Source organism: Eurypyga helias, unplaced genomic scaffold, assembly GCF_000690775.1.
Source record: "Eurypyga helias isolate BGI_N326 unplaced genomic scaffold, ASM69077v1 scaffold748, whole genome shotgun sequence".
In the NCBI taxonomy this organism is placed as follows: Eukaryota; Metazoa; Chordata; class Aves; order Eurypygiformes; family Eurypygidae; genus Eurypyga; species Eurypyga helias.
In genome coordinates this window covers 810-15917 of record NW_010264768.1, presented here as the reverse complement: position 1 = coordinate 15917, position 15108 = coordinate 810, and the positions used below count along the sequence as shown (strand labels likewise).

Here is a 15108-nt window from a genome sequence, read left to right as displayed (position 1 = left end):
CACAGCAACCCCCCGGCCAACGCTGCACCCCGATGGCCATCGGCAACGTGCTCCCACAGAGACGAGCCCGTGGGAATACTCACTGACTGTACATTTTCTCCCTGACGAGGGATCTGAGCCTCCGGCAGCCAAACGCGCGGTGGGAGCCCTGCGCCGGGTATTTATGGAGCCCGACGCCGCCCCCGCCTGCAAGCGCACCCCGGGAACAGAGCGAGCTTTCACCACCAAAATCCTCCCTGGGCTCTGAGAGGTTTTGTCTTGCCGTTCACACAAAAAAGGGCTTTGAAGGTTTTTCTGAGACCTAAATTCTTCCCAAGCAGAAGTGATTACAAAGGAAAAAACGCGGAGTGAAACGGAGCGTGCTGGAGTCGTGGCGGGCAGCGCACTGGGTGCTTGGCACAGCTGCTCGGCTCTTCACCCATGGGCACAACGCGGACCCGGTGCCTCCGAGGGACCTTCCTAGCTCCCGCAGGGACAGAGGGCAGCAAGGAACGGCTCCTGCAAAGCCACCTGGATCCCGTGTAAGAGAGAGCTCCTCCGCGCCCGCGGAGCCGGGGTCAGTGCTTCACCTAGAAACGACGTAAGGTCAGAAACGCTAAAGCAGGTGTCAGATATTATCATTCCTAGCTCCCCTACGCATCGGCCAGCAGCTTTTCCCCTCCACCCTGGGCTGCTGCGGAAGACTGCGCAAGCTCCGACACGTTGGTACGAGTACGGCAAGACCAAACCGCTACCGGAGGGAGCTTTGTCACCCACGTACTGCGGCAGCACGTTGCCACCTGCTCCCGGCCCTCGGTTCCCCTCTCCCCCCCCTCGCCGTCCCGCAGCGTGTTCCCTCTGGGGGCGTCTGCACGAGGCAAATTCCTGAAGTCCAACGTAGTATTTTTACACGGGGTGTTAACGGCCCCACACGCCCAGCGACCGGATCCCCGTTTGTTTTCTGCGCAGCACAGCCGTCGCTGTCAGAGCCGGCCCGCAGACTGCATTAACAGACCACCTGCAGTAAGAGCAGACGCCCGTGAGAGCAGCGGTGCTGGAAGGGCCGTTTCAGAGATTAACGGGATTAGAGACTCCTGCTCTCCCCGCACGGGCAGCCCGTGGTGCAGGATGAGGACATTCCGTAATGCCACGTACCTTCGGGCACATCTGTCTGTCCATCCCTGCTTCCCCTCCTCTCTCTACAGGACAGGCTTGTTTCCTGTTGGACTGAGGGTTCATCTAAGGCTTCTGGCCGAAACCCCAGATACTGAGTTGAGCCTTCGTGAGCTCTTTGAGGTGTCCCATTAACTCTTCAGAGTAAACAATCTTCATTCTACGGTAATTTGTCGGGGGAGCATCCTAGCAATAAATACGTTCAATATAATCTTCAAGGCCTCTTAGCAGCACAAATGACATGGAGGTTTTTAATTAATCCCAGACTAAGGATGCCAGTGTCCTCATCTTTGACATCCCGAAAAGTCAGTGTTTCCATGGTGACAGCAGCTTCCCAGGCCCCATCCTCCTCCAGCAGCTCAGGATCGAGATCCCGAACTGTCCCTGGCTCTGCAGTCTTTCCTTCTGCATCGCACCGAGCACGATCCAGCCCTCTGGGCTAGTAGCTGCCTTTAGGAAGAGGGTGGCCACCACCGCAGCCTCCATGGCTGCCCTCCCTTCTCCTGGGCAGCTTCCATCTCGCTGCCTTGGACTGGTAGGGGAGGATGAAAACGGGAGCGCGCTCCGCTGCTACCTTGTGCTGCGCAGCACGGAGGCGCTCGACTCAACGCCGCTATCCTACCTGCCCACGCGCAGTTACATCCGGAGCGCGCCCGCGAGCGTGGCTCAACGTGGAGATGAGCCATTAACACCTCACCCACGTAAACCCCGGCTGCTTCCTACCAGGGCCGTTCCTGGAATCGCCACGTGCCCGCGCGCACCGGACCGGGCAACTTTGGGCTTGACAGTCACACCAAGGCGAGCGCTAGACAGCACACAACTGACCAACGTGTTACACAACCGTTCTTCCTCGCAACTAATACGACTGAAAAGGAGTTGGTGGCACTAATCCGCAAAAAAAGGTGCTGTAAGCACAGACAGCACCATCACATCCCGCCTTTCTCCGCAGGAAAGGGAGGCAACCGATTAATCTACCGCCGGTTGCCAGCGGAGCGGGTGGCGCTGCAGATGGCAACGACCATGACCGCTCTAACACGTAACTTCAACTTAACTGCTCTTTTGTGTGTTTAAGCCAAGGAGAGGAGAGTTTCGGATCCGTGTGTGCAAAACAGCAAGTCGATACGGAAAGCCCAAGGAGCCTCCCGTGACAGCGCATCGGCATCGCAGGCTGCGAGCGGCTGCCCGTTTGCCCGAGACCGTATTTATCGGAGCTGGAAATGACATCCCTGCAGAACGTGGGTTTAAATAAATGTGGTCCATTTTAAGTTTATAAAAAAAGGTCTAAAGGGTTTACATAACCTTCATTTTTTGAATAACAGCATTAAAGAGCCACAGCATGTGTGTGTCAGCACAGTCTTTGAGGAGACTGAAAGCTGAGCGCTGTCCCCAGGCCCTTACCCACCCCACCGCCTCAGGGCGGAGAGAGGGAGCAAAGCCTAGAATCCTCACGAGCAGCTCCGTGCTGGACCTCTCGTGTCCATGCGGGACAACCACAGGACCTTACAGCACTCGTTTTCAGACCAGAATGGTGCCCCAGGGCACGGGCGCTTCTGCTCCAGCCCGTCGTAGGGTTTTTTTTATCGCAACCTCCCTGCCCTGAACCTCCCCCCAGACAGCGCCACAGGTTTTGCAATATGAAAAAAATATAAAGAGCTTCCGGTCCAAAGTGTCACTCGAGAAAACGATAGCTCAAAGATTTAGATTCAAATTAAACATGTATCTAATCTGCCAGTCATTTGATTCCTCTCACAGCGAGTTCATGTGGCTACTGATTCACATTTTTGTCAAGTTCTGTCAAAACCATAGAAAGGAACATTAAATAACCTGGATCAAGAAGTGTGAATAATGAGGGCAGCCCTTTGCAAGCTAAATCCCAAGAAACACGAGCTTCTCGCCTCCTAAGTTGCTTACCCGGCACTCACAAGTAAAGCATTTACGCAAGAGGTTGAGGCTCATCAGAAGCAAGTCCAGACGGGCACTGGATTTCTCAGAGCGGTGACTACGGGCGGTACAGGGGGTGACCATCTGCGACCGGCAGCGTGAAGTTACCCACAGGACATTCCAGCATCGCCAATGCTGGCTGAAACGGGGCTAAGTCCGGCTTCTCGCCTCTGCCCTCATACGGAAAAGAGCAAAATGATATGTTGTGGAACAGGTACCCTGCCAGAGACCCCAGGTGTCGGAAAGGCTTCCCCACCAAGCCCCACCCCGTAAAGGTGGGTACGCACGTTACCGTGTGCATCCGTGTACAATGAAGTATCGGATGCAGAATGGCAAAGTGGCTTTGCCTCATTTTTTCAGGGAGAATGACTTGGCGGAACTGAAATGCAGCCTTGTGGTTGCAGTTACATACCCAGAGATCAAATGGAAAAGTGACGATTCCCAACGAACACCCTCATTTCCAACATAAAGTGTCCGACCTGGCCTGTGAACTCATACAAGACCGTCATAGATCCTCCCCGTGAGGTGCCAAAAATGCTCCCAAACCAGGCAAGGAGAGAAGCTGAGATTTACTTCAGTTGTAGCGACTGGTATGACAGCTACTGAAAGTGCCTGTGGGTACAAGACAGTTCAGTTTCTTGCCCTACAATGGGCAAGACATGACAGCACGTCACGGATACGCTCAGAACCCAGCAAGGCACCAACCAAACGGTGCACGTGCCGGAGGGACACTCGCCTCTCGAACACTTGGGTCCATAAAGCACAAAACCGCTTAATAAAAACCCTTTAAAGTGAGAACAAAGCCAGACTCGCATTGACCTTCATATGCAGCCCGGTGCTTGCGGCACATCCCTTCCCTTTCCTGCAAAACCAGCTACAACTCTGTGCCCATCAGGAGCTTAAAGAAGCCTTTAACGAAAGAGCATGAACCGAATCCCTAAAGGTTCACCCACCACTTTGCTGTACCACACTACTTGTACACTGTGAAGGGGAATTTTTTTTTCCCCATTAAATCTTATATAAGATTCCCGGGAACGCCCAGGCTTTACCCCTACACACTCTCAGCATCTGCTTGGGACAGCATTCAGGCTCCCGTTTCGATGGATACAAACACTGGGAAGGGAAGGACGCGCTCCTCTCCAAGCCCAGCACTAGCACCACTCACCACCGGGGACTTCGGTTTGTTGGCTAGAGCGTACCTGTCCTCAGATGAAGCTGGAATCTCCGTTATGAAAACACTTACTTTCAACTGTTCTCTCTCAGATACACTCAGGGACATTTATGATCTTGTGGGGGAGCCTTGGCCCCAGCAGAATTAATAAGCAAGTCCCCAACTTTGGAGAAAAAAAAGGAAAAAGGGAAGTTCAGTGCATTCTGATTGTCACTTCATGTATTATCCATCACCTCTTATTTCGAGAAGCACACCAGGAGATCCAAACTCGGTGCCCATGATGATGTCAGAAACAAACCCCAGACTTTTAATATAAATAAACATACAAAAGCTTATGTGATTTTTACAAATGAGATGAACAGAAGTATTTTACGGAGTCAGAGAATTGATTGTAGTGAGTTTCTGGCTCCCCTGGAAACAACAGAACCAACTTTTAAATTAGTCCCAAACTCAGAGAACATTGTTTTGTTTAAAGACAAATATTTTGAGATTAGAAGGCACTTAATTCACCACATACAGACATTTGAAAACCTAGACAAGCTCTAATAAATGGCATAAATTCCTGAATAGACATTAAAAAGTTACAGCAATATGCATAGTCATTAGTTTCCCATATGAAAACCATATATAAGTTTTTGGTTACTTCATGCTTATTTTCACATTTTTTTTTACTGAGCACAATATATTGCAATAATTTGTAAACAGATAAATATTTATTTCTATCAACAGTCATTCAAAAGTTACCTGCACAAAAAAAAAAAAAGGTATTTTGGCACCTTTCAGCAGAGTGTCCATGTAAACATTTCTTCCTTCTACACCAGCATCAGATTTCTGTAGCAAGTGCCCTTTAAATCATCCATCCATCCATCCAATAAATACGCAGGTGAAGGGTGGTTGAGTCAATATCTTAGGCTACGCAATCTTGGTTTTCCTAGGCTAAGCATCGGCTGTTTGATGGTAGGTTTGTTCTCAAATAGCATCGCCTCATTTTCTGTAGTTGGAAATCTGTTCTGGTAGATGAGAGGGTATTCCTTCTGAAACTAAAGGAGGCAAAAGCAGTTGTTCAAGGGTCAGACACCACCCAAAACCCCAGCTGTGCAGGATTGGAGCATGAATCCTTGCAAGGGTGCGGTCAGCAGGAGCAAGGCTGTTGGCATGTGGAGCAACACCGTTTGTAACGCTGGGCATTGACATGAGTTGGACCTAACGCTCGAGGAAGGGCCGTGTGATCCGCTTTCCCCAATTCAAAGTATCCACACAGACCCATCGCTCCAAAGAGCCGTGATTTATGACACACTGTCCCAGCACACACGGCAGGGCTACAGGGATACACCTCTGGGAGTTCTGAAGGTGAACTTTGCCAGCGTGTGGCAAGTACAACCGCTTGTGGCCTTTGGTGGGAAAACATCAAATGTTTAAATATGTACTACAAGTTTTTTCAAGAGGATCTGAGTTTATTTCCTCCCTCCCCTCTTCACCTGCTTAGAGTGTTGCTGTGTATCACTTCTTACTGCTTGCTCATTCCCAGTTTTAGTCGACTGCAATCAACTACTCTTGTTCCAGTTCATTAAAACTTCCTGCGTGTCAAGAAAAGTCCAGCCTCACTCCTACGGGAGCGGAAAGTTTTCACAACGCCTGTGAAAGTCAGCGTTGCCCAAGCTGGAGGAGGGGCACCAAAGAGAAAGAAATGTACTTGCTCTGAAAAGCTGCTTTTTGAAATTTGAGTCACAAGACTCGCTTAGGAGATTCTAGGCCAAGTACAATAGTACTCAATTGGTCAGAAATACTTGCCAAAGGTTTTCCGAAAGCGAAAAACCCTCCCGCACTGAGCCTGCCAGAACGGCTGTATTTCAGCGGTCGTATCAGGAGGCCGCAGAAGCGCCGGATAATCTTGAGCAATACACGTGTTATAAAACACAAAGCTAAGCCCACAGAAAAGAATGTTTCAGAACTCTGAACAGACAGAGCTTGACCTCTTAAAGCAAAAAAAAGCACTGCTTTTCATCATCTGTCGATTTGAAGCCCATCTACAGCATTCTATTGTAACTCTGTGGCCAGCGCCCCACTAGAAGTCGCGCAGTAATTCCAGACCGCACAACGTAAGGGGGAGCACGGTCTTAGAGTAACTTTGCACTGGTTTTAAATCATCTCTGTGGCCAGCGCCCCACTAGAAGCTGCGCAGTAATTCCAGACCACACAACGTAAGGGAGAGCACTATCTTAGAGTAACTTTGTACTGGTTTTAAATCACTGTTTGAACACCCTTGCTGCCAGACGGTGTCAAATGCTGTGTTAGACACTGTCTTGAGAATCACAGAATGGTTTAGGTTGGAAGGGACCTTAAAGCCCACCCAGTCCCCCCCCCTGCCATGGGAAGAGACACCTTCCACTAGACCAGGTTGCTCCAAGCCTCATCCAGCCTGGCCTTGGACACTTCCAGGGATGGGGCATCCACAGAGCACACAATCAAACCACATTAAGCAGCTCTCTTCTACACAGCAAGCATTTCTCTACACAGCCTGCTCGTGTTCTGCACCGGGGTCTAGTGACAGAGACCCTTCCCTCAGGGGCATTTTCAGGAGTAGATTAAATATCCACCAAGGTTCTTACCTGCTTTAACTTTTTCTTTTTGTCTTTCACAGACAAGTTTTTATCTTTGATGATGTTCTCCAAGAGCTCTGCCACCGCAGCTTGAGAGGTAGACACCTTTTGTTCTTCAAACTCCTGCGGAGTTATTTGTTTGCAGTAGGAGTACGTTGGCAATATGGCACAGAATTCTTCCTTTGGATGTTTGCACTGAAACAAAAGCCGAAGAAGAGGTGTATGTATAACTCAAACGACTAGGTGCCACCTCAGTAAGAAACATCCAAGCACACTAACTTACAGTGACACCACCCAGGTTGTGACGTAGCTACGAGCGCGCCCACAGCTTAATAAAAGCCTGTGTTCAAATTGTAATGGTTTTACTTGCAGCTTTCCCATCCCACCCTCAGAAGTGACAAGTACTCTGCAAGCAGCAACTTAACCAACCTGTGCCACCTTCACGTGTTGCAGGTGATCTCGCACCGCAACCTGCAGGTAAGTTGGTACTTTAAATATTTCTTGCTGATGGTCCATTAGAAAGGAAACTAATCGTGTAGAAAGCAGCTCATCAAGATCTACTTCTTCTGCACAGCAGAGCACGCATCGAGAAAAGGTCTGTATCATCTAGAAGCGTTTAGCAGATCGTTAGTACGCGCAGCGGGGGGACGTGCCTTCCCCTCTATGCAGCGGCACGATGAGCTCTCCAAAGCCAACTTTCATGGCACCCGCTCTTGCCTGCGCCACTGCTCAAGAGAGGAGGAAAACTGCTCCTATTTTTTTCCTCATCTGAAATGAAGTAGGGTATTTTTAATTGAGCAGTACTTTCAATTAGGAAATACATATTTTAAAGACCTAATAATAAGGAAAAAGCCTTGCCCTGTAGAAAAACAGTGTACATGATCACTTAGCCACCTTGTCTCAAGCGAGACGATAAAAACCCCTGCATAGCCAGGCTAACCAAGACCTAAGCACACCAAGATCCAGTTTTAAATAGTTTTATGAAGCATTTTTTACAGCTTTCTTATTTCCAGCTTTTAATAGGCTTATTTTAAATTAGCACGTGCATGAACTTTGGTTTTATCTAATCTTGTTTGACAAAAGTCTTCAGTTGTTCCAAGGTAAACTTAAACTCAGACCTTGAAGCTTGTCTTTAAACCCACCAGGCAGAAAATCTACTCCTTCGGAACCATTTTTGTCAAAACGTCACAGACACAGGTGTTGAACCCAAGCAAGAGTTTCTACAGACACTTTGCCAACACCTTTGAAGTTGAATGGCAGTTGGGTAAGAAATCAGACGAAACAATCATTTGCATTCTGTTAAGAAATTATTTCCCTTCCCCTCCCCCAAAGTAAACAAAAGCAACAGCAATGTTTGAAGTAGAGTAGGATGGAGACAAGAACGTGCTTGAAGTCAGATTTTTGTAACTGTTCTGGAGATGAAAACTCTGCCCGTTAATCACCACTTAATTGCCATGGGACAAGAACCTCGGGTAGGGAACAGGGTGAGCATTCTCCACGCCACTTCAGCCGAATTCTTCAAACGAGACACGCTGCGCCCACGAGTCTCTTACCAAGGAACGCGTGCCCATCGCATCATGCAGCCGTGGCATATCAACGTTTTCACTGATCCGAGAGATCATGCGCATTAGGAGCTGAATCTTCCTACGATTCGGTGGCGGAAGCAACAAACAACATATCTGTAGTGCTTCAACAGCAATTCTTTCTAAATGAGGCTGAAGGAGATCTACAAGTTAATTGTGAAGACAATGGCCATTAAGATTTGAACCAAGTTTGGGGATGGTTTTATCTCAGTAGGAGAAATTTCATTTTTCAATGACTTGCTTCCTTGTGATAAACTGCTGGTACAATTAAGACCATGACACAATTAAAAAACAACACTAATATTATTCCTGTCAGTGTTTTGAAGACCAGACAGACATCTCCAAGGGGCGGGCCTGCACAAATTCCCTGCCTCACTCTTAGGCAATGCCTAGGTCAGAATGACCCATCACTTACCTGACCAGAAAGCTGAGTTACTGACACACCAAGTTCAAGACTCCAAAGATACTACAGGCTACTATTTGTTAGCAGAGGTATGAAAGGCTACCTCTAGACAGAGCATCGTAGCATCCAGAATCTTCTCTTTTTAACCCCCCAGCTCGTGTTATCCGCATACCAAAACCCCTAGCAACAGCGCCAAAGATGAAGGAAGCAGAGATTAGTCAGACCACACCATAAGCTAATACAACATGCCGTGGAAAGCCATCTTACTTTGCGTGCCAGTCAACATACAAGAAGGGTGAGTGAAAGAGCATTCTGAGAGTTCTGTGGAACTTTTGCAGAGTCTCTTTTTGACGGCGATATCTGAAACCTCAGTCCTGATGTCCACTGAAGCAGCCCCACCAGAGGCATTTGGCTTTCCTTGTCCACAAAGTTGAGAACTTGGCTTTGCTGTGATTTCAGCAACTGGTGCATTAATGCTGGCACAACTTCTGGAGTTCCTCTTGCCAAGTAAACTCGGAGTCTTGCATATTTGCTTCGACCCCCGATTTTCGCTAAACAGCTCTTTATCCTGAAGAGTTGGGGCAGACCCTCTCTTGGTACCAGGGGTTTGGTTTTGACACGCATTATCAAAGCCAAGCTCCCACACAGAATTAGCGTTATGCTCGTACGGCAGCGATTGTTTTCCATTTCTTGGGCCCAGGATGATGTTCACATCGCTTTGCCTGAGGGAATCAGATTCTCCACCATGTACACTTGAGGCAGTCTCCCCGATTCTTTCCAAAGAGTAACATCTTGTCCTAAATTTTAGAGGAGGATCTTGTTCACACCTGAAACCTGAAAGATTCTGACAACTTCCTCCTATGAGATTATCAGCCCTGTCTTGCTTACACGTCAGTTTGCAACCCTGCAGTTTCTTGGCATGCTGTTTTTGAACAGTCAGCTCTTCTGAAGACTTCCTGGAAGCTTTGTGTCCTTTCTTTTTCCCATCAGGCTCTGTGCGAAGTAGGCTTAAAAGAAGACATTCGGTTGACTTGAACGAGTTCAATTGAAGAACTTTTGAAGGTTGTGGGTCACATTTCTCATCTTGGACAGAATGTTTTCCACTGCATATATCTGGAATTGTGATGTAGCCACACATAACTATCAGAAAATGAAATATAAATTAAGATGCAAGTGGTATGAAAACGAACAAGTTCAGAAAGAAGTGAAGTTGGTAATTGAACAGAGAAGACAACAAATAAGACATTAGTTTATAGCTGACTCAGTAAAATGAAGAGAAATTTAGCTCAGTCCAAAAGCAACCTAACAAGATAATTGCAACCAACATGCAAAAAGAAAGAAAATTAACACACCACAACAGTGAGGAAGAGATAGGAACGAGCACGTATTTATAAAATTACGGTTATTGCATATTCAGAGTGTTAGCTCAGCGATTCATACAGAAAATTATGAGACAGAACTGCATTTCAATTACTTTTGTCAGAGAAGGATAGCATTGATGATCTTCGTCAGATTCAAGCTGCCATACAGGTTAGGGGGTCACGGTCTACTTTGAATCACAGATTTGTTCCCCAGCTGCTACAAACTTACAGCTTGCACTGATTATTTCTAAATTCATACATACCTAAAACATTAACAAAAAGTTCATAGTATTCAAAAGTAAGTAACGGCTCGGGGAGACTGAGAAAGTAATCGGCAACCGTTCTGAACACATCCCGTTCAAACCCACTGTAAGTTGGCTGGCCCATGTCATTATTTCTAGGCCCTAAAAAGAAGTGAAGAAAGAAAATCCACAAAAAAATTTTCACAATTTCATTATAAAAGAAATAAATAATAATTAAAAAATCAATATAAAAAAGTTTATTCTAGCAGGAGTGACTTTTACCAGAAAAAAAATCATCTCAGCAATACACGAATATTTTGTTTAGCTCAGGTACACACATAAATTTTCTTTGTAAGTGGACAGATGAACGATCCAATAACCTAAGAGATACAGTTAATAAACCTCGCCCTTGTGGCTGCAGACAAGAAAAGGAATGAATGAAAAGCGGTCCTGGTACAAATAAAATTTGGCACTGTCTATATCTTTCAACCCTCGCTTTACCATACTCCACTGAACTCCTGCAAGTGCAATAAACTGCCATCTCCTCATTCATCAGGACTGGCTTTGTAAAAGTAGGTTAAACTACACACAGAACCAGTGAAAATTTAAACTTGTGAGACAATCACATTGCCATACACTACACTGAAAATACAGTGAGGCAATATGCCTCCTGCCAGTGTAAATATTTTTTGGTTTTACTCTGCAGAGTAACCACCACCTCAGTCATCTGGCTAGAGTGCAGGTAGAGAGAGAAAATCTCCACTTGAGCCAATCCATCCAAATTAGAAATTGAGAATTCAAAAAACAAGAAAGCTTGCTTGGAATTTTCAAACCACAATACAGAGATCTATTAGTTCTAAATGCAGGACTGATGTCCTATAAATTTGCTCTCCTATAAATTTCATGGATTAAGGAACACCAAAGTCCCTCTTATTTCACTAATTTAACCTGTTTACCTTGCCAAGAATTCATATGCAGAATCAGACAGTGCAGCCTAAAAGCAGGATAACTAGCTAGGCTGATAAAGGACTGGTATCCTGATTAACTGAAGTCCAACATCCTTAACATGTGTTAACTCCTTCAGGTTATGTTTATAGACTAACAGAGTGGCAGGGTTTCTGTGCGATAATTAGCTGTGGACTGCTTTCATTGCTTCTCAACACATCAAGGCACTTAAGACTATTTGCATTTCCAAACCGAAACATCACAATTGATCTTAACGTGCAAGCATATTTCACTTGGAACACTCAAAACAGGTTTCTGGGACTTAAAAGCTACTGCATGACTTACAGTATGCGAGGCATTTCATAGCTGACAACACCCAGTGAGGGAGGTCTTCTAAAATAAACAAACAAGCACATTATTTATACATAATGCCAAACACTTCACTAATACAAATAATGGTACATATGTATTAAATAATACCACAAATATAAGAACTTCTGAACTGTACTCTAGTTTGGGAAAAGACATTAAAAGACAGACTATGAAAGAGATTATTATTTATTGTTTGCTCTAATTACACCATACGGAAAGTTTAAGCAAAACCATGAAAAAATAAAGTCTCACCTGACTTGTTCTGCAAAATAACAACACCGTGTTTGCTGGTGTTGGTCATGTTGTATATGACATACTCAGGAACTATCTGTGTTGGCTGCAAAACTTCTTCCAAAGATGAGAGCCCTAAAATGGTTTGCAAACTGCGGGAGGAAAAGAGCAGATGTTGCCTAAAAGGTTTGCTAGTAACAAACGAAAACAAGTTTTTTCCATATCCATTCAAACAACAGTCAGACACCTGATGAGCTCGTCTGATGTTCAATAAATTCTCACTTCCAGAGGAACAACTTGAGGACACAATTTTTCCTGGGACAAGCACCAAAGACCAGTAAAAAAGAGCATCTGTCATGCTTAAAATAGACTTCAACACCAGCAACAATAAATTTCAGTGATTTTTTAAATGCAACAATACAATGTTAGTAAGTACATTAGCATATGTAAACAATAGTCAGGAAAAATGTTCCATTGAAAATGTTATTTTAAAAATTTCAAAGAACTTTGCAAGCCAAAAGCTTGATCGGGCCATTACATACACAAAGCACATATAGGAGAAGGTGCTTTTTGTACTGGATTACTTACTGTATTAGAATGATGTTTCTCCAAGTTTCTTGCACATATTCCTGGCTTATTTCCTTCCTATGCACTGCATCTTCCTCATTTTCCTCCATTATAACTGGTTTGGTCTTTTTTAAGTTTTCCTGAAAATGAGTGGTTTATACTGTCAGACAAACAAGCCGCTTAAAGTAATTCATAACTAAGTAAGAAATATTCTCAGAAGTAGAGGGCATTCTGCAGAATTGAATTAAGTGTAAATTAAGTAATTAATTAAATTCCAAAACATGACCCAAGGAGTAACATTAAGAGTTTCAGCACTGAGATGCTGAAAAAAAAAAACCCCAACACCAACCACCCAAGAAAACCCCAAACCAAACAAAAACGAAAAAAAAGAAGAAAAAACAACCAACTGAAAAACAACCTGGTCAACTCAAGAGTTAGAAATTTCAAGAGAGAAACACATCAAATCCTTAGGTGAGGTAGGCAAGCATTCTCCTTTAGGATCACAATCTACATTCAGGAAGGATGTGCACCACACACCAGTCTCAAAGGAATAAAGGGCTGAAACACATTCAATCTTTTTCAAAAAGTAAGCAGAACCGTTTCTTGTTGTACATGTAAGAAGAGAAACACATCCCTGAGACACTTCATGGTAACATACAGCTGCATCCTTCCATTATACCCATATAAACGCTCTAGTTCGCTGTCTAGAAGAACCTACCAGTTCACGCCTTCAGTTGGAAGGGAAGGCGACACAACGTAACAGCATCACTGAAAGATGATTGCTTCTGATTTTTTTTTCTTAAAAAAAAAGTTATATGGCAACTATAATTATGTGAGAAACAAGTTCTTACCATAGACTGTAGTAACTCATGTTTTTTAAAACTTCTTTTGGATAAATGAGGCAGTTTAAAAGGTCGGTCTTTGTCTCTCGAGAAGTTTTCCAAACTCTCTTTTGGTGGACATGAACTTGGTAGAGGTTTAACGGGAGACGTCGAAGGAAATCTGTAATTAACAGGAGAGATGTAAAATACATTTAGAAGCGATTAAAAGTATAAGAAGTCACTTGACCATACCCTATCAATGTGATTCCATAAGATTCTGAAAAGGTTCAGGAAAGCAAACAATATCTAACATTATCATATTATGTATTAGGGTTAGGGTTAAAGGCTGCGAGAACTGGGCTTGTTCAGCCTGGAGAAGAGGCGGCTCCAAGGAGACCTCATTGCAGCTTTCCAGTATCTGAAGGGGGCCTACAAGGGTACTGGGAGAGGACTTTTTACAAGAGCCTGTAGTGATAGGACAAGGGGTAATGGGTATAAATTGAAATCAGGGAGGTTTAGATTAGATGTCAGGAAGAAATTCTTCACAGAGAGGGTGGTGAGGCACTGGAACAGGTTGCCCAGAGATGTTGTGGATGCCCCATCCCTGGATGTCTTCAAGGCCAGGCTGGATGTGGCTTTGAGCAGCCTGGTCTAGTGCAAGGTGTCCCTGCCCATGGCAGGGGGGTTGGAACTAGATGATCTTTAAGGTCCCTTCCAACCCTAACCATTCTATGATTCTATGATTAGCTTAGGGCTATTTTTCTTGGTTCCAAAGTCAAGCTGAAGATTCTCAGACATTTATACAGCACTGTGAGCAGAATTTGAGAAGCAAAGGCCATAAACACTGCTTATTTAAGAGCTTAGGCAAGACTGTTTCCCACTTGGAGTTTCTGTAATAGGTACAAAAGAAGTAAACACAAGGCTGGTAGCACAGCATGGAGCTACTACAATAAATTCTCTTGGCTCCCCTCCAGCGCACTCGAGCGTAGCATACATGTCAGTGAAAAGCTTGGCTAGGCAAAAGCATGGCAGCAGCCCTCAGCATCCAGGAGGTGCAGTTTACGCTGCCAGTCAGAGCAAAGTAAAACAGTAGGCGAAGTAAATGGTGCTAAGAATTCATTTTTGGCTCAACTGCTCAACCCAAAGCAAGCTATTTTTGAGAACCTGAGCATCAATATTTTTCACTGGTCTTCATTTCTGTACCTGTATAGTGCACCATTGTCTTCTAGATTTTCAGATCCCCATCTCCCTTTTATATCTTCAATTACATGATTCTTGAGAAACTTTCTCAATAACTGAACGGTCTGCTGCCTCGTAACTTCAGGACCAAAATTACTGTTATTCTTTAGTACTTCATGGAGCCACTCCACAGCTTCTGACGCAGTAAAGCAGCTTCCATGTTTTTTGAAATGTTGCCTGTGTTTCCTTAACGGCATGCCTGCTCGGAAATACTTCGTAATTTCATTCCACTGCACAGGGAACAAAACAGCAAAGAATGCAAAATTGAAGCCTGAAGTTGATCATTGCAAGTGTCAATTACAATAAGAGTATATTAATAAGCACATAAATTAAATCACAAAGTTACTACTAACAAATCATAGAATTGTAGAAAGGTTTGGGTTGGAAGGGCCTTTAAAGCCCATCCAGTCCCACCCCCCCCTGCCATGGGCAGGGACACATTCCACTAGAGCAGGTTGCTCCAAGCCTCATCCAGCCCGG

General features: G+C 45.0%; 2 protein-coding genes across 2 annotated transcripts in view; both read right to left on the bottom strand.

Annotated features, from left to right (window-relative positions):
• The window catches only part of RPE65 (retinal pigment epithelium-specific protein 65kDa), a gene marked incomplete at its 3' end in the record, with an annotated part of 3622 nt that extends 3528 nt beyond the window's left edge, over positions 1–94 (bottom strand). Inside the window, exon 1 of the mRNA XM_010156477.1 lies at positions 84–94. Within this exon, the coding sequence (XP_010154779.1) occupies positions 84–94 (11 nt within the window). The remainder of the gene's footprint in view (positions 1–83) is intronic.
• Positions 95–5163: 5069 nt separating this feature from the next.
• DEPDC1 (DEP domain containing 1) lies at positions 5164–14858 on the bottom strand (the record flags this gene model as incomplete). Its single annotated transcript, XM_010156476.1, has 10 exons — positions 5164–5304; positions 6874–7059; positions 7294–7470; positions 8418–8590; positions 10475–10615; positions 11744–11791; positions 12023–12153; positions 12590–12708; positions 13420–13570; positions 14593–14858. Coding segments are annotated over 10 exons (1533 nt in total), but the record flags the coding sequence as incomplete, so codon positions are not given.
• Between the last annotated feature and the right edge of the window lie 250 nt (positions 14859–15108).